The sequence below is a fragment of the Tachyglossus aculeatus genome, chromosome 5 (assembly GCF_015852505.1).
Source record: "Tachyglossus aculeatus isolate mTacAcu1 chromosome 5, mTacAcu1.pri, whole genome shotgun sequence".
Lineage (NCBI taxonomy): Eukaryota > Metazoa > Chordata > Mammalia > Monotremata > Tachyglossidae > Tachyglossus > Tachyglossus aculeatus.
Window position 1 is genome coordinate 89,569,406 of NC_052070.1, and position 21,954 is coordinate 89,591,359.

The 21,954-nt window shown below is 42.8% G+C and overlaps 1 protein-coding gene across 3 annotated transcripts in view; it reads right to left on the minus strand.

The window, feature by feature from the left end:
• Window positions 1-793: 793 nt before the first annotated feature.
• LRRK1 (leucine rich repeat kinase 1) overlaps window positions 794-21,954 on the minus strand; it is a 145,639-nt gene continuing 124,478 nt past the window's right edge. For 2 of the 3 annotated variants that reach the window (XM_038746353.1, XM_038746350.1), the window contains 9 exons: window positions 17,936-18,133; window positions 16,348-16,625; window positions 14,303-14,497; window positions 12,823-12,971; window positions 10,856-10,973; window positions 10,484-10,600; window positions 6,196-7,055; window positions 4,696-4,797; window positions 794-2,217 (listed from right to left, as the gene is read on the minus strand). In XM_038746353.1, the coding sequence (XP_038602281.1) occupies window positions 2,040-2,217; window positions 4,696-4,797; window positions 6,196-7,055; window positions 10,484-10,600; window positions 10,856-10,973; window positions 12,823-12,971; window positions 14,303-14,497; window positions 16,348-16,625; window positions 17,936-18,133 (2,195 nt within the window). In that variant the 3' untranslated portion in view covers window positions 794-2,039. The remainder of the gene's footprint in view (window positions 2,218-4,695; window positions 4,798-6,195; window positions 7,056-10,483; window positions 10,601-10,855; window positions 10,974-12,822; window positions 12,972-14,302; window positions 14,498-16,347; window positions 16,626-17,935; window positions 18,134-21,954) is intronic. The other variant, XM_038746352.1, reaches the window with a different exon arrangement.

The following is a 21,954-nucleotide window of genomic DNA, read 5'->3' on the forward strand; positions in this document are numbered from 1 at the left end:
CCCTACCCACCTTACCTAAACATAATAATTATGGTACTTATAAAGTGCTTACTATGTGCCAGGCACTGTTCTAAGTGCTGGGGTAAATACAAGTTAATCAGGTTGGACACAGTCCCTGTCCCACATGGGGCTCACAGTCTTAATCCCCATTTTACAGATGATGTAACAGAGGTCAGCTGTGTGACTTTGGACAAGTCACTGAACTTCTCTGTGCCAGTTACTTGAGCCCCACATGGGACAACCTGATCACCTTGTAAACTCCCGTGCTTAGAACAGTGCGTTGCACATAGTAAGCTCTTAATAAATGCCATTGTTTAAAAGCAGCGACATGAGTTTAGGTATTGAATTTTCACTTTAATAAATAAGCATCCCAATGCAAGGCTCTCACTCTTTCTTGGAGAGAATATTATCGGTAAGCCATTGGTGACAGTAGAAGGGTGGAGTCACCATTAGCTGACATCTCTTTCTGTTCAGGGTGAAGGATGGAAAATTCTTAACATTCAATTGTGGGTGGATGTTAAAACCGGATTGTTTTCATTTCTGCTATGATCCCTTTACAATCTTGCTTTGCTCTTCAGAAAAGAATGGCAGAGCCAAATAGACCAAATGAATCTATTTTAACACTGTAACCAGGCCAGAAAAATGAAAGCTGATTTTGGTTGAGGCCAAATGGAGAAAGTGTATTCTGGTAATGGGTGATAAGATTCCTTGAACTGACTTAGTATGTGTAGCAAAAACACTGTAGCATAAACAATCACCAGCTGTTAATAAACAGTTTTGGGCCATGACATCATTCTGTATGGATTGTTTTATTTTCACATAAGTTTTGCAACAGGGTAAGTTTGTTTTTATTTTTGTAATTAAAAATCAATTGTTTGGTAACAAAGGAAAACACTCATAGCTAACCTCCTGGTTCTGGGCTCAGGGATCTGAATGCTAAAATTTAATTTAATCAACATTTCCTCACTTTAAAAATGCCAAATTTTATATATAACTGAAGAACTTTTTTTACATTTCAATGTACATGCATGCAGTAAATCTTAAACACGTAACCTTGTATATACCTGACATGATGTGATGATCAGCTGGCAAATGATACATTGTTTAAGTTTTAACAGTAATAAATGGCGCTTGTGCAAATGAAGCTTACTTCCAAGTTTATTGTACAAGGAACTAAACCCACAGAGGAGGCCATCTTGAAGTGCTGCTAATTAAGACGCTTCTTTGGACAAATGGAAAAGTCTTTAAAATACTGAAGTGTTTTCATTCTGGACTGTATATACTGGTTGCTTCTCAGCAAAAGAGTTCATTCATTCATGGCTGGGGACCGACTGCTCAGTGTTCGTCATCAGGGGTGCTAGAGGAAGGTGTTCTCAGGGCGAAGACTTTCTGTCCCTTGAAAAACACTGAATCGCTCTGGTCATCAGTGAAGTTGGCCAGCCCAAGGGGCAGAGAAGTGCTGTGCAGGGATCTGAGTGTCTGGGTCATTCATTAAATTGAATTTATCGAGCACTTACTGTGTGCAGAGAACTGTACTAAACACTTGGGAAAGTACAACTTAATAAACAGTGCCATTCCCTGTCCCTCAGTACAACCTGCTTAGTCAAGACCTTAAAGTGTAAATGTGACTCTGGTTTGCAGAGGTGTTTAAAAGGAGAAAAGGGGTCAGCTTATAGAGTACAGAGTCCAGAAAGTGCCTTACTTGCTAGGAGGAATGAGGAGGAAATGTGTGCGTGTGTGTGAATAGTCTTTGCCAGGCATTAAACTTGATCTCCTGCTGTAAAACCTTAGAAGCTGAAGGGGGGACAAGGAGGAGGTGAGGAGAAGAAATAGGAAGAATTCAAATGACTTCTTAAAAAAAAATTCCCACTGCACAGCAGATAATTTTTCAGTAGTTCTTAGCAGCAAAACTGGGAGGGGAAAAAAGAAACGTTCCTTTTGGAGTCCTTGTGACTCTTCAGGCTAAAACCCTGAAGGGTATCAGTTTTCTCTTCGTGGCCCATCCCTTCAGAGCCCGTTAGTTTTAAATTCCACAAGAACTACCTTCTTTTCCTCATACAGGTTTCAAGCCTGCCCAGCTCTTCATAGGACTGGTAAAAGACTTCAAATTCTCTGGCCCCCCAGCCTCTCCAGACAGCCAGGCACCATTCCATGTTTTCATTTTCAAAGCAGCATACAACAGTGTCCTTTGCTACCACAGCAGCTTCAACGAGTGCACTGGGAAATCAAAGAACACAGGGTTTGAGGAGGGGGGAAAAGGTTGTTGCTCCTCTAAAAAAAAACAGGCAGGACAGCTCGAGTAACAGGAGTCAGAAGCATCATTTTTAACAATCCCTTTAACTCAGGAGGCTAAAGAATATTAATGAAAAGAAATAACTTCCAGAAGTAGTTTTACAGCCAACATTGCATTGTTAATAAATTGCAATAACAATTTTCTGTAGAGATTGTTGAACCGTTCGATTGAATCCAACCTGTGGATTCAACACAACATAATCTGACAATGTTTCAGGTGGCAGGAAAAAATTTAACAGAATCTTTGCAACTTCAGTGCTTTTCTAATAAGCAGAAGGGCAGGCTCCTACCCCAACTGCCTCTCAAGTTTACACAACTGAAGGAAAACTAATGTAATAAGTATTTAGACTACACTGCATGGTTACAACAGTGGAATAGCAGGGAAGCAGTGTGTTTATTGTTGTATTGTACTCTCCCAAGCACTTAATGCAGTGTTCTGCATATAGTAAGTGCTCAATAAAGAGGATTAAATGAATCAAAGTCTTTCACTGCACCTTTGCTAAATAATTACACTCTCTGACCTCCTACAACGTTTAGCCCATTGGTGATGAATGATAATATTTTTTAAACGTTGAAAGGGAAAGCAGGAAAGGAAGTACTCTGAGTTATTAGTAGCTTGTTTTCTACATGAAGCACTTCCATAATGCTGTGGGTAATTACTTCTGCCAGCACTTCAGAAATCTCTACTTAGTTGTAGCTGGTTCACAAGGGCCCAGCCCAAACCTAACCTTACATTATACAGCCATGGCCCTGGGTGCTCCTAGACTCTGAAACAAACATTTCTTTCTAAGGAACAATCTTTCACAAAGCAACTTCATTATCTAACTAAAGTGTGACTCATCCCAGAGTGATGGGGTTGGTCATTACAGGGTTGAGCCCCTAAAGACATTTCCTTTGTCATCGTTCTTCTCTGGCATAAATGAATAAGAATTTATTTTCGTTCAGCTAATAGGAAAAAAAACAAAAAAAAAAATCCCTGAATGCTCCAGAAGAAATAGTGACGCGTCTCTCCCTCTCTTCCTCCCTCTCTCCCACGCAAGCACATACACACACACACAGAGGATTTTAAGGCAACGTAGAAGCCACCCAACATGCCTAGGGCATCTAATATTAAAATGTCACAAGCAAATGGATTGCCTGAGACCTAGTAGCAAAAGCAGAAAGATGTAAACATTCCAGGGTGTTTGAGTACACAAAGAGTTGCTGCTTAGGCCATGATTAGTCATGCTCTGCCTCAGCCTATATGCTTCCCAAGCTATGTGTAGAACGTTCCGGACAGGCTGTTCCTTGTCTCCTGCTTTATTCTCACAGCAGTGTCTTGCATTTTGACTAAAAACAGCTGGCCACAGCGGATGTGAAAGAGGAGCTGCACAGACCAGAGAGCCTCTGTCTGCAAACTGGAAGCATGCTAAGGGTGCTGGAAGGGTGCTAAGTGGCAAACGGAATCAGTCTTCAGTGCCGAAGCAAAGTTAGCACTTGAGGCAACCTGGGGAAGAGCTAAATTGCCCAGATAAGTGGCTTAGATCTTCCACTTTTCTATGGTTCGGGAACCCTGGCTAGTAAAGACTGCATAGTGAACTTAAAATATAGCAGATTCGTGAATGATGAATCATTATACTCCACAGGGAAAAGAAAATTAGGTTCCCACACTAGTAGGTGACGGTCCAATTACCAGTGAGGGAGGAATGAATTTGACAGAACAAATGTAACTTTGAGCTAATGCTGTGTGTGGGTACTAGTTCTGAAGAGGACCAACGAGCCTGGGAAACGCGTTTTTGGCAGGACAAGTGAGGCTTTGACCAGTGTTGTGCAGAGGGGAAGTAGCCTTGTGACTGAGACCCTGCTTCCAGGCCGTTTTTTGCAGAAAACCAGTGTTTCTGCAGTTTGAAAATGATAGCATTGACCCGGCAACCACGAGTTCTCATACATTGGGAGTGGCCACAGAAAAGTGAAAATCAGACCAATTAGGTTTCCTTTTCTGTCTTTCCTCCAAGGAGCTTAAATTCCTTTCCCCTCACTACTTCCCTGTGACTGGGGAGGTCAGAGGTGATCACCCTCATTTTCAGTGTTGGAGAACTCAAAGTCACAGAGATTGGGATGGGCCCAAGGCCAGAGATAACAATGGAGTTATCGGGACTAAATCACAGGTTTCAATGACCTGACCCATGTTCTCTGACCTGTGAGGCCAAACAGTGCTCTATGTCTGCCACACCTTTATGCCTCCGATGGAAGGGATGTAAAACCTCTCTGCCTGTTTCTAAAAGTGAAAACTTTACCCCAGTGCTTAGTCCAGTGCCTGGCACATAGTAAGCACTTCAATGCCCTAAAAAATTTGGAGGTTTACAGAATACTCAACAGCCACCCATGGTAATCGCAGTAGGTATCAAAACCAGGCTTACTTACCCATGTGGAGTCAATTCTCTGGCCTTTAGTACGGCTATTACTCTGCCCCGTTGGATACCAGACTCCTTCTCCAGCCCAATGACGATAACATCCCCGCCTCGCCTAAATTGCAGAATGTAAGAAAGGATATATTTCTGTTAATCTTGGAGGGGTTTGGTGGGTGGGGGGGGAAGGATCAGCAAAAAAAATGTGTCATACATGTCATCTGCCCCCCTAGACTGTAAACTCACTGTGGGCAGAGAATGTGTCTACCAACTGTTATACTGTACTCTCCCAAGCGCTTGGTACAGTGCTCTGTACATAAGTGCTCAATTAATACTGTTGACTCACACATAATGGTAATAATAATGATGGCATTTGTTAAGCGCTTACTACTACTACTACTAATAATGATGGCATTTATTAAGCGCTTACTACTACTACTAATAATAATGATGGCATTTATTAAGCACTTACTATGTGCAAAGCACTGTTCTAAGCACTGGGGGGATACAAGGTGATCAGGTTGTCCCACAGGGGGCTCACAGTTTTAATCCCCATTTTACAGATGAGGTAACTGAAGCACAGAGAAGTGAAGTGACTTGCCCAAAGTCACACAGCTGACAACTGGCGGAGCTGGGATTTGAACCCACGACCTCTGACTCCAAAGCCCGGGTTCTTTCCACCTAGCCACACTACTATGTGCAAAGCACTGTTCTAAGCTCTGGGGAGGATACAAGGTAATCAGATTGTCCCACATGGGGCTCACAGTCTTCATCCCCTTTTTACAGATGAGGTAACTGAGGCACAGAGAAGTTAAGTGACTTGCCCAAAGTCACACAGCTGACAATTGGCGGAGCCAGGATTTGAACCCATGGAAGGGATGTAAAACCTCTGACCTGAACCCATGACCTCTGACTCCCAAGCCCGTGCTCTTTCCATTGAGCCACACTGCTTCTCTAATGATTTACAGTTTCAGTTTATTTAATGCGTGAGTTGGGAAAGTGATTTTTGACACTTCTTTCTTCCCAAAATGAAATTTCACTACCACAGAATGACTTTTTTCCCTTTATTGTATTTGAACTATTCCAGCGGGTGTACCAGGCTTTGCACTTTCAAGGTTAAATTTATTTGAAAAGATTTTAAAAAACTGCTCTAGGACCTATTTGCCTCACCAAGGCATAGAGATGGGCAATGAGAGGCAGTGTGACCTAACTGATAGCGCATAGGCCCTGCAGTCAGAAGAACCTGAGTTCTAATCCACCTCTGCCACATGTCTGCTGTTTGACCTTGGGCAAGTCACTTAACTTCTCTGGGCCTCAGTTACCTCATCAGTAAAATGGGGATTAAGACTGGAAGTCCCGTGTGGGACATGGACTGTGTCCAACCTGATTAGTTTGCATCTACCCCAGTGCTTAGAACAGTGCCTGGCTCATAGTAAGTGCTTAACAAATGCCATATTAAAAAAAAAAAAGAGGAGGGCAGGGAACCTGAGCCCCCTCCATACATGGGGTCGTTTACCTGGGAATCCAAAGGAGGTCTTTCACCGAGAGGATTTTCACGGCTTGGAGATGTTCGGTTGATGCATCACTGTCCAGGGGTGTTGCATCGTTGTCGGATCTGTCAGAGGAGGGATTGAACTCGTGATACTTGTCTGATTCCTCACACTCGGTTGAGAGAGGTACACTGGATGAGCTTGTAGGTGAACTTGGCAGGCTGGAGAATGACCTGGTAATTATGTTTGGTGGTGGGGAGGAAGAGGAGAAAGATGACATGGAACAATAATCCGTGAGGGAATCCTGGTGATTTAATATCTGTGTCCCAAGTTCCTCACTGTAGGTAATAGTCAGGTCAGCTAGCCGGACACCCTCAGCCATCTTCCGATCAACAGCGGCAGTGGAAGAAACAACTGATTCTGGCTGCTGAACTGTGAATGTGTCTCTGAGGGGGCTGCAATCCCCACAAAAGTACCATGCGCAAAGCTGGTATGTCGTGGAGTGGTACATTACCAAGGTGTTGACTTTGTCATCCAGGCACCAGACCACCTCTTCACCACTGCACTCTGAGTTGCATGCTATAGATGTGATCACAGAAGGAGGGGAATAGGGGTCTAATCGTCTCTTGATTTCCAGGGCCGCACAGTCTATTATGAGGATGCCAGGCCCGTTGCTGTACCAGACCTCGGACCCGCTGTTGGCAATCTCCATGGCTTTCACGGGGTAGGGATTCTGGCGGGAGTCGTCGTCGGAGATGCCAAACTTGGACCTGTTGGCAGTGTGTGAACACAGATAGGAAAAACTCTGGTCTGGAATCCCGCGGACGACAGGAAACACCATCACGAGTCCATCAGCCAGGCCGGCCAAAACCAGGTACGAGTTCTGCTAAAAGAAGACACAGCCTTTTAAATCTTTGAGACAGTCTGACAGCTCTGTCCCTGCTAGTGGCCGTAGACCTAAGCCAGCTGTTCAGAAAATCACACCTAAAAAAAAAGGTTGTTCCGAGAAGCGGTTCTCAAGATGGATGCTTCAAAGGGATGACCTCTTGGAATCAGCTAAAGTCAGGCTGTAAATGATGCTTGCAGAATGAACTATCTTACCTGCCACATCTTGGAACCAGGGCACTGGCATGAGAGGGACAGTGCTTTATGTCTTGTCGTGCTACTGGTAATTCCTTTGGTTAAACTGGGATAGATTTTTGAATAAAGCAAAAGAGCTTCTCGAGGCATCGACTTGAAACAAGTTTAATGAGGCAAGTACCTTGGTCTCTGGCCTCTCTTTGTGCTCTTCATTCATGCATTCAATTGTATTTACTGAGCACTGGACTAAGCGCTTGGGAAGTACAAGTCGGCAACATATAGAGACGGTTCCTACCCAACAAGGGGCTCACAGTCTAGGAGGGGGAGACAGACAACAAAACAAAACACGTGGACAGGTATCAAAACCGTCAGAATAAATAGAATTACAGCTATATGCACATCATTAACAAAAATAGAGTAGTAAATATGTACAAATAAAATAGAGTAATATTTATTATTACTTGTTGGCTAGAACAATTGGACAGAAGTTGGATTCATTCATTCAATCGTATTTATTGAGCGGTTACTGTGTGCAGAGCACTGTATTAAGCACTTCGGAAGTACAAGTTGGCAACATATAGAGATGGTCCCTACCCAACAACAGGCTTACAGTCTAGAAGGGGGAGAGACTTGCTGGACCAACAGGGATGATTCTAACCATTAACCCGCCCCACAACCCTGAAATGGAAACAGACATGTAGCCTCAAGCCCTTGTAGGGAAGATAGGTTAACTGCATTATGGTCATGCTATGTTGAGAAGCAGTATGGCCTAGTGAAAATAGCACAGGCCTTGGAGTCAGAGGACCTGGGTTCTAATTCCGGCTCCACCTTGTAGCTGCTTCGTGACCTTAGTCATTTTATTTCTCTGTGCCTCAGTTCCCTCATCTGCAAAGTGGGGATTCAATACCTGCTCTCCCTCCTACTTAGAGTGAGAGCTCCAGGTGGGAGCTGATCATCTTGTATCTAACCCAGTGCTTAATACAGAGCTTGACACATAGTAAGCGCTTAACAAATACCACAATTATTATTACTTGTACATATTTACTATTCTATTTTATTTTGTTAATATATTTTGTTGTCTGTCTCCCCCTTCCAGACTGTGAGCCCGCTGTTGGGTAGGGACCATCTCTATATGTTGCCAACTTGTACTTCCAAAGTGCTTAGTACAGTGCTCTGCACACAGTAAGCGCTCCATAAATACGACTGAATGAATGAATGAATGAATTATGGTATGACGCACTGCACTTAGTAATAAGTCATATCTACTGAGTGCTTACTGTGTGCAGAACACTGTGGTTATGTACCCCTCCAAGCACATAGTACAGAGTTGGTAAACACATTCCCTGCCCACAACGAGCTTACAGTCTAGAGAGGGATACAGACATTTATATAAATCAGTAGATTACAGATATGAACGTAAGTACTGTGGGGCTGAGGGAGGAGTAAATAAGGGTGCAAATCCAAGTGCAAGGCCAACACAGAAGAACATGGAAGATGAAAGGGCTTAAGACTACTCTTCCTCCTGATTCTAAAGAGGCAATCAGCTCAGCACAAGCACAAGCTCTAATAAGCAGCAATTCCATATCCTCACCCATGTCCCCATGGATGAAACCACGAGGAATGACCTCTTGAAAGGGGTGCAGAGTGAACCCAACGAGGTTCGACTCTATATACCGCCACCGATAAAACAGTGACCCGATTCCCAACCCAACGATAAAGTCCATAAGTCATCTTCTCATTTTCAGCATCTTAGGGTGACCAGCCAAAAAACCCCATGAAAATAAAACCGCACTTTGAAGTATCTAGCCTGCCTGGCATCCAGCTGGGGCAGCAGGCCCCACCTTCCCTCAGGAGTGCGTGCCGGGCTGCCCAGAGGAGATTCCCGCTCGGAGACATTCCGCTCTCTCCGGTTATGGGACAGGGCAACGTCTACCATGGCAAGGGAGTCATTAGGTACAGGTAAGCCAGACACACAGAGTGTCCTTTATTACATCTCCTCCAATCTAGAGGCTGCTCCCTTTTAGCACAGACAGGACTTTCAGCTGGCAGGAGGCTTTTTACTAACACTTTATTTTATGTTTTCTAGATTTCAGATGAAGGCTGTGTCCTGGGCTGCTCCCACGCTCCCTCTTGTTTCTTTTTCTTCTGGGAAATGTCTCTAAATTATTCTGGAGGGTTTTTTTGCAAATAGCGATGGAGGCTGTGGATGTAACTACTACTGACGAAAACTGCCATCAGTGAGGCCAATTCCTCAAATTGTAAAAAATCTATTTTGGGGTAGGAAACTTTAGATTTTCTAGGATGCTTACTAGCAGGGGGAAAGGGGAATGTAAGATTACTGGCTTAGACCTCTAGCCTTCCCATTAGAAAAGAAAACATCCCAAAAAATCATTTGTGAAGTTATGTGTATTTGGGGGGAAGTTTATTCTCACATCCGCCTTCAATTTTATCTGCCTTTTCAGCTTGTGTACATTAATTTTCTTGGCTCATTTAATATTTTTTTTTGTTTAGAGGCTGATAGTTCTGAGAGCTTGAAATATATTCACCAATCCCATTTCCTTTCTTATTAATTTGGATAGAACTAGATGTTGGAAGAAATGGACCCATTCAAGGCAACCATCATATGTAGCACTGAGTTTCCTGAATAGGCTAGTCAGGAAAACCCCAAGAATGCCAAGGGAGACCTGGATGTAATTTCCTCTGTTGGGTTCTTCATCTGCATCCTGATAACTCTGCTGAGTGGATGAACATATTTTGCACACCCTGACAAATTGGTAGTGGGGTTCTTGAGGAGCAAACCAAGCTGTCTTGCATATAGTAACAAAAAAGCCTTGTTTACCTGACAGTCATTCTCACAACGCTGGGATCCACAAATCAATCAATCATATTTATTGAGTGCTTACTGTGTGCAGAGCACTGTACTAAGCACATGGGAGAGTACAACACAACAACAGACACATTCCCTGCTCACAAAACTAAAAACTGAATACAGTTTGGATAAGGAATCTGCTACATAAATATACATCATTTCTGGAACTCAAGAATGCTGAATTAGAATGTAAAGAGCTTCACAAATGGCCTGGTTATCCTTATTTCCAAACTTGAAGATCCTCCCCTACATTGTGGCAAACAAAAATTTATTTACAAAACACTTGATTACTCATTCCTTTTCTTTTCCATTCAGGAGCAAAAAAAAATGAGATCCTTCGAGGTGATTAGACTTTTTTTTCTTACCTTTTTTACAACAGGTACAGCCAGAAAACAGGTCACAACAGCTGGGGTATCTAACTCCTTTTGTGGTGTATTTAAAGGGCACATGCCTTTTAAGCTGTAGATGTAGATTTTCTGGTTCTAGGATTGAATGAAAATAATGTTGTTCATGGCATTACTAAGAATCAGGCTGGAATCTATGGACCAAGGACCAATCACACACAAATGGGTTGTGGCTGCCCTTTCCAGGCATGATACAGCTTCTCTTACCTTTTCAGTACTAATAACATTGTGTTTCATGATACAAATGAGTAAAGATCTATAAAACCACGCTGTGAAGTGTAGGCCTTGATAATGAGGCTCCTATTTGAAATGACTTTGGAGCACAACAATTACCTCTGTGGCCGTCCATAACGCACTCTGAACTTTTAGTTGGCAGCTCAACTTCATTCCTAGGCATCGCATTCTCTGTACTTCTATGAGTCCCTTCTCTGTATTCACCACTGTGTAGTTTCTAAAAGGAGGCAAACAAATTATCATCATCATTCTATAATTCACGGATGCCTCTATCACCTGTTTAATTTAGGACCTTCCCAGAAACACATTCGCTAGCACAATTGGGACGTTACTCTGTTCTGCTGTCTTCAGTTCTCTAGACTGAAAGTTTGTCCTCTGGACGGTAAGTTTGTTGTGGGCAGGGAACATGTCTACCACCTCTGTTGTACTGTACTCTCCCAACCGCTTAGTACAGTGCCCTGCACACAGTAAGTGCTCAATGAATACCATTGATAGATTGATTACTGGCTGCCTCTTGTACTTTTCACTCTAAAATTTACAACCATACTGTTATCTGGGGAAGGTGCTCTCTCAGAGGGAGAAAGGATGACCATACTTCACCTTAAGTGGCTTACATTTGGGTTTAAACACATTTTCCTCTAGCCTGAGTTGCACCAGTGTTCCTCTCATTCATTAATACTGCCCCTCCCTCTTCAGGATAGAGATAGCAGTCAAACCCAGGTAGCTGAGTCTACACAGTCACACTGGAGAGCTGAAAAATCTAAAGAGATCTTCTTTTCCTGAACAGCAGTCTTTTGGGACCTGAAATTTTATACCTGATAGTCTGTCTCAGCTTCCACATCTCAATACCTGTGAAATCACAGATCACTCCTTTTCATTACTCCAGAGAACCAGATCCCTATCTAATCCTAGGGAAGACTCACACCCTGATTTCCTTTTGGCTTGACTATAATTATTTCCTGGATACTTGAGCATTTGCTAATTTGTATCACTGGTATACTTATAGGAAGGCTGTTTATACTAGAAAAGCGATCGCTCAGCCATTTGCAAAGATCGCCACACACAGCTGTATGGAAGAGAAGTCCCACCCTGACAAGATTTATTTAGAAACTGTTTGTCCTTGAGCAAAAAATAACATACCAGCATAGACTAAGATAAAGTTTATCCAGAACAATATTATTTGGGGAATTCCTTTGTATCTAACAAAAGTAGTGTTTCTGTCTCACGAGCAAACTTTAGTCCATGGCCAAATATTTACATTTTCATAATTTTGAATTGATGTTCATTATGGGACCTCTCAACTAATTACAGCAATTTGTTGAAGTATTACTGTTGCACTGGAGTTTGCCTTCATTTAAATTGCATTAAACACAAATAAATAGCAGCAGACCCACAGAACATATTTTTTAAGGAGATCTCTCTGATCTCCTGTGTACTTCCATTCTATTTCTATCTAGCCAGGATGCTCACAGAGTGGTAAAGATTTTTCTCCACATCCCCCAGAAAGAGAGCTGTTCTTATTCTCAATCTCCAACTCCATAGTTCCACTCTGATGGATTATGGATTGGGGAAGACAAGAATTTACCCTGCTCTAGATGACCACTACCTCCCTTGGCCAAGCATCTCGTTTATTTTAAGGAACTTTTCCGCCCTGACCCCAATGACCTTCTTGTCTCTGAACAATTGCCACGATCAATTGCTATGGTTTGTAGGAATTAGACTGAAAACTTCGGGCTCTATCTTTCCACGACCACCCAAAGAGTTGATGAAAAGGAGCCAAGAAGCATAATCTAACTCCAGAACTTTCCAGATATTAAAATCCTTACCTGTGGTATTCACTTCTCACGAATAAAACACATAAGGCCAAATTAGTCAATAGTTATTCTAATTCTCTGAACTATTTTTATTGTATCATTATCCATTCAAGTCTGCTAGCTTTCCCCTTTAAGAGTCAGAACGTAAGACTTGACCCTGCCTCTGAATTTACCAAGTGCCTAGCAGACTGCTCTGCACACAGCAGGCACTGAATAAAGGATGAAAGGATTTTGGTGGAATGTTTTTTTTACCTGGACTCCTCTTTCCCATCCCAGAACACCACGGTGTATTCTTGTCCTTGGCTAGAGAAGAAAGTCTGCTTTCCACATTGTAGCATGTACATGAAGACTGAAAAAGTGGGATCCTTCATCTGGCCCACCACAGAAACGGCCACAGGGCGCTAAGGGAAAAAGAATTTCATCGAGGTGGGTGAGGTGGTAGTGGTGGGGGAAGACTGTTTACAGAGGAAGACTACTTGCTCAAACTAAAGCCCTAAAGCACCAGGACCCAAAATGCTACCAAAAACAAACTTGAAGCCATGTTTACATTGGTGGAAACTGGTGTAGTATTGTTGTAACATTAAAAAACATCATTGAAGCCATGTTTACATTGGTGGAAACTGGTGTAGTATTATAACATTAAAAAACATCCCTGAAGCTATGTTTACATTAGTGGAAACTGGTGTAGTATTGTAGTAACATTAAGAAAACATCCTTGAAGCCATGTTTACATTGGTGGAAACTGGTGTAGTATTGTTGTAACATTACTGCATACATTTTGAAAAGGAAACAAAAAGCCATCTCAGAACCTGTAGGGCAATCTTCCAATCCCTTTGGATCAGTGTAGACCCACTGGGTTAGTAATAGTCACCATGGAAACAATCCTGAGGATCTAATTTTACTGAGAAACTCTCCTAAATCTCACAAAATTTAACAGCATAATATACTTACGAAAGGCCAATCTAACCAAATTTAACCTCGGACCCACTGTGTTCCTCTTAATAAAGTGAATTTCAGAATTTATAGTTTCCTCTCCCTTTAAATTTCTTCCCTCGCCCAGCTAATTTAGGGACATGAAATGATAGCATCTGCACTTAAGTCCATTCTAGTTAGGACTTTTTTTGGCTGTTTAACTCAAATTTTTCTTTGGAAAACAAAATCGGCTCTCAGGATGATAAGCACATTAGAAAATGACAAGCAAGCTTTAAAAGAAACAAACAACAGATATCAGACGACCAGAGGAGAAAGTTCAAAGCTAAAATGACTGCTGGCCAAGATGGATCTTCTCAGCAGGTGGGTGAATAAACACATGTGTATGAAGAATATTTTGGCTAGGTTTAGTCATTAAGAAGCAGTGTGGATTGGTGGGAAGAGCATGTGGCTGGAAGCCAGAGTACCTGGGTTCTTATACCAACTCTGCTACATGCCTGCTCTGTGACCTTGGGAAAGTCACAACTTCTCTGTGCCTCAGTTTTCTCATCCATAAAATGGGGGATTAAATACCAGGCCTACCTCCACCTCAGGCTGTGAGCCCTATGTGGGACAGGGACTGAACCTGAACTGATTATCACGTGTTACCCCATGGTTTATTACTGTGCTTGGCATATAAGCAGAGATGAACAAATATTGTTTTTACTATTAGGAAATGATGTGAGGTGGTCTAGCTCTATCAAAGTCAAACCAACTCAGACCTCTCATTACTTCCCACCATGCCACCCACTGCCTCAGGTACCTTTTCAGGTTTTGTGTCCCAACATTCCATCATGAGTGTCTGCAGCCGATGGAACTGCACTTCTTCTGGTTGCCCCAGCACTGGGCGGATCCCCTTGGATAGCTTTTTGGCAATCTGAAGCTGATGGTGTCCCAGCACAGGCCGCTGCCCCGAAAGCAATTCGTAAAGCACCATTCCATAGGAAAACATATCCACCTGGAGTGAAGAATTTAAAGTGAAAAACACGGGATTGCTTGGTCTGAAATTTAGCCCCAGTAGCCGTGGAAGCCAGGAGAGTCTAAAAGATCAGTCAGTAAATCATATTTACTGAGCACTTACTGTATGCAGAGCACTGTACTAAGTGCTTGGGAGAGTAAAATATAAGAGCAAACAGACATATTCCCTGCCCATGATGAGCTTACAGTCTAGAGGATCGGCTTACAATCTAGAGGGCTGTAAGGCTCCCATTGCACATTGATGCAACCTTGGGTTTCGGGGTGGAGGGGGAACGGGTGAAGAAACAAGTTACTGAATGGAAATGACAAGCTGGAGCCGAGACTCTCCTATAGGTATCTGGCCTAATCTTAAGATGTCATGCAACCAGTTTATAGTGAGAAGTTGGAGGAAAGGAAGAAGGGAGGGAAAGTGCCTCTCCACTTATTTATTCACTCACTTGTATTTATTGAGCACTTAATGGGTGCAGAGCACTGTACAAAGTGCTTGGGAAGGTACACTACACAATAAACAGACACATTCCCTGCCCACAACGAGCTTACAGTCCTGTCAACTCCCTCTTCCTTCTGCATCTTCATTGTACTTGGATCTGTAGCCTTTAGGCACTTAGTATTCAATCCAACTTCCCTCGCCAAGTCCCACAGCACTTATGCATCTATCTGTAGTTTATTTATTTATAATCAATGTCTGCCTCCCCCTCGAGACTGTATGCTCATTGTGGGTACGGAATGTGTCGACCAACTCTATTGTACTGTGCTCCCCTAAGCGCTTAGTACAGTGCTCTGCCCACAGTAAGAGCTCAATAAACATCATTGATTACCTAGACACCAAACCTCTCATTCCAATATTCATTCTATGTCACATATTCTAACCTGTCCTATCTCATCCTACTCTATTCAGTGGTGCATGAGTTAATGTGACAGCTTGGGAAAATAATTTCCACCACCCAGTGTTCAATTAGTCAATGACCCATCTGTAAGTCATAGAATAATTAGAAATCGCAAGCATGATTGAAATGGTAGGAGGGCAATTTCAATCCTGAACTGTAATTTGCTACATAACAAGAGTGGGCAAAACCACCATATGGAACATGCCTACTTTTTTTTTGTCTCTAACAAGACTATTTGAAGTTTCTATCTGTACAGTTTTTAACAACATGAAACTTTCATTAACCTGACATGGGGTGGAGATAGGACTATTAGTTTGGTCAGGGTGAAAGGTGACCAGAGGGGATGAAAACACTTCACTCTCACTGAGGCGGAAGTTGGCAAGCATCAGAGTTGATGGCTGGCTGCTGAAACCTGAACCTTGCTTCATTCTGAATTCTCTTTCTTTTCTTCTCTTTTTGGCTCAGGGTACTTTCTCTGGAGGGGGTGTTTCATGCATATGGATTTAGTTAAGGAGCACACTCCACAAAGTGCCCAAATGAAAGCCTAATTGTTTGAGTGTTCCCATTTCCAGGCTACATTTCTCTTCCTGTAACTGCAGCTTATCATCTTTCATCACCAGGAAGTAGCAAAGTGCTCCAAACTAGGGTGCAGGGTTGAAAACTTTGATGCACCCTTGGCCCTATTGATCACGACTAATTGAGAAAGTCAAGGTGACTAGGTAAAGGCAAAGACATTCCCAGATAAACTTTGCCATTACACACTGGAAACCCATCTGCAGTTATAAATTCAGCCTGCTTCTTCCAATGACCCAGAGCATCCTGGGCTGGAATGAAAACTCCGCTCAGTCAGAAATAATTAAATACTGGATGAAGGAATTGATTCTGGACAGCCCCTGTCCCCAGACTGCAGGAAAGCATGACAGCCAGAAGATGATTCCTTTACCTTTTCGTCATATACAATTCGAGGCCTGATCTCTGGGGCTTGGTAGCCAGGTGTGCCTTCAACACCAAGAGCCCCTTCATGGAATGACTGCCGAGAGATACCATAGTCGGACAGCTTGATGTTGACGGGCTCTTTAACGTCCAGGGACCACACCAAAATGTTGTCAGATTTCAGGTCACAGAATATGATGTTCTTCTTATGCAGATAGGCCAGGCCCGAGGCAATCTGATAGGCAATTTTCTGGGTGAGCATGTGCCCCAGGGGCATAAATGCAGTACCTGTTTTAAGAAACACCCCCCATAACATTCCTTCAACAAAACGCTTTGTTTTCAGGAATTCATGTAATGATAGGTCCTTTCCATTTCACTCTAACCTAAGAAGCCTGAATCTCAATTTTCAGAGTTTCATCTTTGGGATCTCACACGAGAACCTGTTAATAGTGTTTATTGTAATGTCAGAGCCCCCAAACCCTAATAAGGCAAAAACAGACATTTTAACCACACTGAGGGAAAAAAACTCACTTTGGATCTACTTTTTCTCCTCCAAATCAGGACACAATTTCTCCTTCACTATCCAATGTCTTAGTTCTCTGTTTATTAATTTGGACTAGTTGTTTAGTAACTCATTTTTGTCTCTCTTGCTGGGGAACTCCTCCCCATTTCTCTACCTGGGACTACATGCCCCCCACCCATCCCACTTCAATCCAGCAGACCTCAGCTCTTCTCATCTTCAAAACTCTTTCCTAGATTAATTTCCAATTCTCCCACATGAACATATAAGTACAGCAACCCCAGCAGCACTTATGTACCATGCTCTTACTACAACCCAGCCCACCTCCTCTAGTGCCATCTTGCTCGCTGTGCCCTGATCTCATCTACCTTGCCACTGACCCCTTTCCACGCTCTTCCTCTGGCCTGGAAACTACCTGCCCCTACCTTTAAACCTTTATTAAAATCACATCTCCTTCAAGAGGTCTTCCTGGATTAAGCCCACTTTTCCCTAACCCCTGCCTCATTCTGCCTCATCTATATATTTGGATCTGTCACTTTTGGGCATTTGATATTCTTCCCACCCTCAACCCCACAGACACTTATGTACATATCTATAAATTATTGATTTATATTAATATCTGTCTCCCCCTATAGACTGTAAGATGTTGTGGGATGGGAACTTGTCAACCAACTGTTGTACTGTACTCTCCCAAGTGCTTAGTACAGTGCTCTGCACGCAGTAAGTGCTCAATAAATACCTTTGACTAATTTAAACTCTGTTCGTTCACTTCTCCTATCTATAACATTTTATTGTCTGCTTCCCCCACTAGGGCAGACCATACTAATTCTATTTTATTCTCCGAAGCACTTATAGAGTACTCTCTACATAGTGGGGTCTCAGTAAATACTACTGATTGACATTTGGATGTTTTTTAAACTTTTGCAGTAAAATACATTTCTAAATTACTGGCAATGTTTAAAATGCTAAGTTAGGCATTGTTTCATTGTATTTTCCTCCCAGTTCCAAATATCTCTCAAAATATTCAGGGCTGCCCTGTCTTTTAGGTTCCAGGAAAAGATAGGGTCTCAGGTGTTACCTTTGGAGTTCCCAGAAAGCACGGTAGTAAGGCTGCCTAGGGGAGCCAGTTCTAAGGCAAAACAGAGAGGGTGGATGCTGATTCCAATCAAGGAGACGATGCAAGGATGCTGCAAGGAATGGAGCATGCTGGCTTCTTGTCGGAATTCTGAAAAGTTCTTCATTGCATCCATAGCTCGCAAGTGCTTCAACATGGTATCTAGCATGAACAATAGAAGGCTTATTTTCAGTCAAACCAAGTACAAGTGTGCATTCATGACATTTGTTAGTAACAAAGAAGGTAAAAAGACTCCCATGACCCCATATGGCCAACAGAACAAAGTAAAGCTGAGCTCTATTACAACACTGCATACGGAAGCACGATTCATTTCTGATTCCTAATTTGCCTTCAGTAAGTGTTGTCCTCAAAGGAGGAAAATAATTTATCCCTGAATGTCTGCATTATTAGGCTTTTTTTTTTGATGTTCTAATTTCCTCTCATTTATCAACCTCTTTTCCTCCTAAAACCTAAATAATAACAGTAACAATAATCATCATTGTAGTATTAGTTAAGTGCTTACTATGTGCCACTGCGCTAGGGTGGCTAAACGGTCATCATATCTGACAAAGGCCCTGTCCCTCATGGGCCTCATAGTTGATGTAAGAGGAAGGACAGATAGTCCCCATTTTACAGATGAGAAAACAGGCACAGAGAAATTAGGGGACTAGTGGCAGAACCGGGATTAGAACCGCAGTTCTCTGACTCCTAGGTTTGGGCTCTTTCCGCTAGACCAACTTGTTTCCCCAAAAATGTTCCTGACACACAAAGTCTGTGAGCATTAATCTAAGCCCCAAAGTACCACACACAAATTAAAAATAAACTCAATTGACATGAGTCAAAATGACAGTTTGAACTTTCCCATGAATATTCTCCTCCTATAGAGTGCACTTCTGACACTAGCCTGTGGTCAGATTACAAAATATCTTAGTCTGCATCGAGCTTTACAGCTTCTTCAGCTGTTCAAACACTTAGTGTCCTAAAACAAAGGGGCAGATAAAGATCCACAGCCTTCTGGGAAACAATGTCAGGTTTCCATTCTTCCTCTCTTCATTATAAATGGCTTGCACAGCTGAATCAATCAATGACATTTACTTATTGAGCACAGACACTATACTTAGTGCTAGCCTACCCACAAGGAATTTACAGTCTAGAGAGGGAGGTGCTTGGGAGAGTACAATACAATACTGTTTATTCATTCAATTGTATTTATTGAGTGTTTACTGTGTACAGAGCACTGTAACAAGCTTGGGATAATACAACAATAAACAGATACATTCCCAGTCCACAGTGAGCTTATAGTCTGCAGGGGCTGGGAGAGACAGACATTAATATAAATGAATAAATTACAGATATGTATGTAAGTGTTGTGGGGCTGGGAGGGAGGAAGAACAAAAGGAGCAAGTCTGGGCAATGCAGAAGGGAGTGGGAGAAGAGAAAAGGGGGTCTTAGTCAGGGCAGCCCTCTTGGAGATGTGCCTTTAATAAGGCTTTGAAGCAGGGTGAGTGTAATTTTCTGTCAGATTTGAGGAGGGAGGGCACTCCAGGCCAGAGGCAGGAGAAGGGAAAGTGGTTGGAGATGAGATAAACGAGATCAAGGCACAGTGAGAAGATCTGTATTAGAGGAGCGAAGTGTGTGGGCTGGGTTGTAACAGGAAAGTAGCAAGGTGAGGTAGGATGGGGCAAGGTGATTGAGTGCTTTGAAGCCAATGCTAAGGAGTTTTGTTTGATGCAGAGGTGGATGGACAATGCTTGGAGGTTTTTTAAGAGGGGGGTGACATGTCCTGAATGTTTTTGTAGAAAAACGGTCTGAGCTGCAGAGAGAAGTATGAACTGGAGTGGGCAGAGACAGGAGACTGTTGGTAGGCTCAATCCCTGACCAGAGGAAGCTTACAGTTTAGAGGGGGAGACGGATGGTAAAATAAATTACGGATATGTATGTAAGTGCTGTGGAGCAGAGGGTGGGATAAATATCAAGTGCTTAAAGGGTACAGATCCAAAAGCATCGGAAGCATCTGGGCTCTGCCACTTGTCTTTGTGACTTTGGGCAAGACACAACTTCACTGTGCCTCAGTTACTTCTTCTGTAAAGTGGAGATTAAGACCTTGAATCCCAGGTGGCACATGAACTGCGTAGCTTGTACCTACCCCAGTGCTTAGTACAGTGCTTGGAACTTAGTAAGTGCTTAAAATACCACTTAAAAGGAAAAAGAGTCTCACATGGCAGCCATTTTCTGACACTGTTAGCCTGGACTGATTCAAACCAGTGAAGTAGAAATAGAAACTCTATTTTCTCCAAATTTATCTTCCGATATAATCTATTGCCAGATGAACCCAGTCATAATAAGAGTGATTTTCTCTCAGCTGATTAGGGAAAACCAGCATTATTAAGATTATCAAACCTGGACAGAACTGGCATCTGAGATGTAAACTGTAGACTGTGAGGTCGTTGTGGGCAGGGAATTTTACTGTACTCTCCCAAGTGCTTAGTACAGTCCTCTGCACACTAAGTGCTCAAAAAAATATGATTGATTGATTAAAGGGGTATTCCACAGGTTTACAGAGAGACGTGTAATTCATTCATTCATTCAATCATATTTATTGAGCGCTTACTGTGTGCAGAGCACTGTACTAAGCGCTTGGGAAGTACAAGTTGGCAACATATAGAGATGGTCCCTATCCAACAGTGGGCTCACAGTCTAGAAGGGGGAGACAGAGAACAAAACAAAACATATTAACAAAATAAAATAATTAGAATAAATATGTACAAATAAAATAAATAAATAGAGTAATAAATACGTACAAACCTATATACATATATAGAGGTGCTGTGGGGAGGGGAAGGACGTAAGGTGGGGGGATGGGGAGGGGGAGGAGGAGGAGAGGAAGGAGGGGGCTCAGTCTGGGAAGGCCTCCTGGAGGAGGTGGGCTCTAATGTAATCCTAAGAAGAAATCATTCTGAGGTGCTCCATTTAAAGACTGCCACTTGAACGCTAATGGGATAGGGAAGCATCTCCAGTTCAAGAAGGTAAAATACATGGCTTCACTGGGAAGGGACTGCTTAGGGTCACTTAACTGTATTAACTCCTTCCTTGCCAGAGAGTGGAGTATCCATTCTTGGAACTCATCTTTTTTTTATCTCTGGCTGAAGACATCTCAGACTTCTTATGCCATTTTACCCTGTAGGAGACTGTGGCCTACAAGGGTGAAGCTTCTGCTCAAGGAGGCAATTAGACATCAGAATCCCAGAAGTCTAAGCAGTTGACAGGCCTTAGAGAAGTAGCATGGGCCTGGAAATCAGAGGACCCGGGTTCTAATTCTGACTCAGCCGCTTTTCCTTTCTTTTTTTTTTTTAATGGTATTTATGTGCCAAGCACCATTCTAAGCTCTGGCATAGATACAAGGCAATCAGGTTACAGTCCCTGTCCCACATGGGGTTCACAGTCATAATCCCCATTTTACAGCTGAGGTAACTGAGGCACAGAGAAGTGAAGTGACTTGCCCAAAGTCACATAGCAGACAAGTGGAGGAGCCAGGACTGGAACCCAGGTCCTTCTGACTCCTGGGCCTGTGCTCCATTCATTCAATCGTATTTATTGAGCGCTTACTGTGTGCAGAGCACTGTACTAAGCGCTTGGCAAGTACAAGTTGGCAACATATAGAGACGGTCCCTATCCAACAGCGGGCTCACAGTCTAGAAGGGGGAGACAGAGAACAAAACAAAACATATTAACAAAATAAAATAAATAGAATAAATATGTACAAATAAAATAGAGTAATAAATACATACAAACATATATACAGGTGCTGTGGGGAGGGGAAGGAGGTAAGGCAGGGGGGATGGAGGGGAGAGGAGGGGGAGAGGAAGGAGGGGGCTCAGTCTGGGAAGGCTTCCTGGAGGAGGTGAGCTCTCAGTAGGGCCTTGAAGGGAGGAGGAGAGCTAGCTTGGCGGATGTGCGGAGGGAGGGCACTCCAGGCCAGGGGG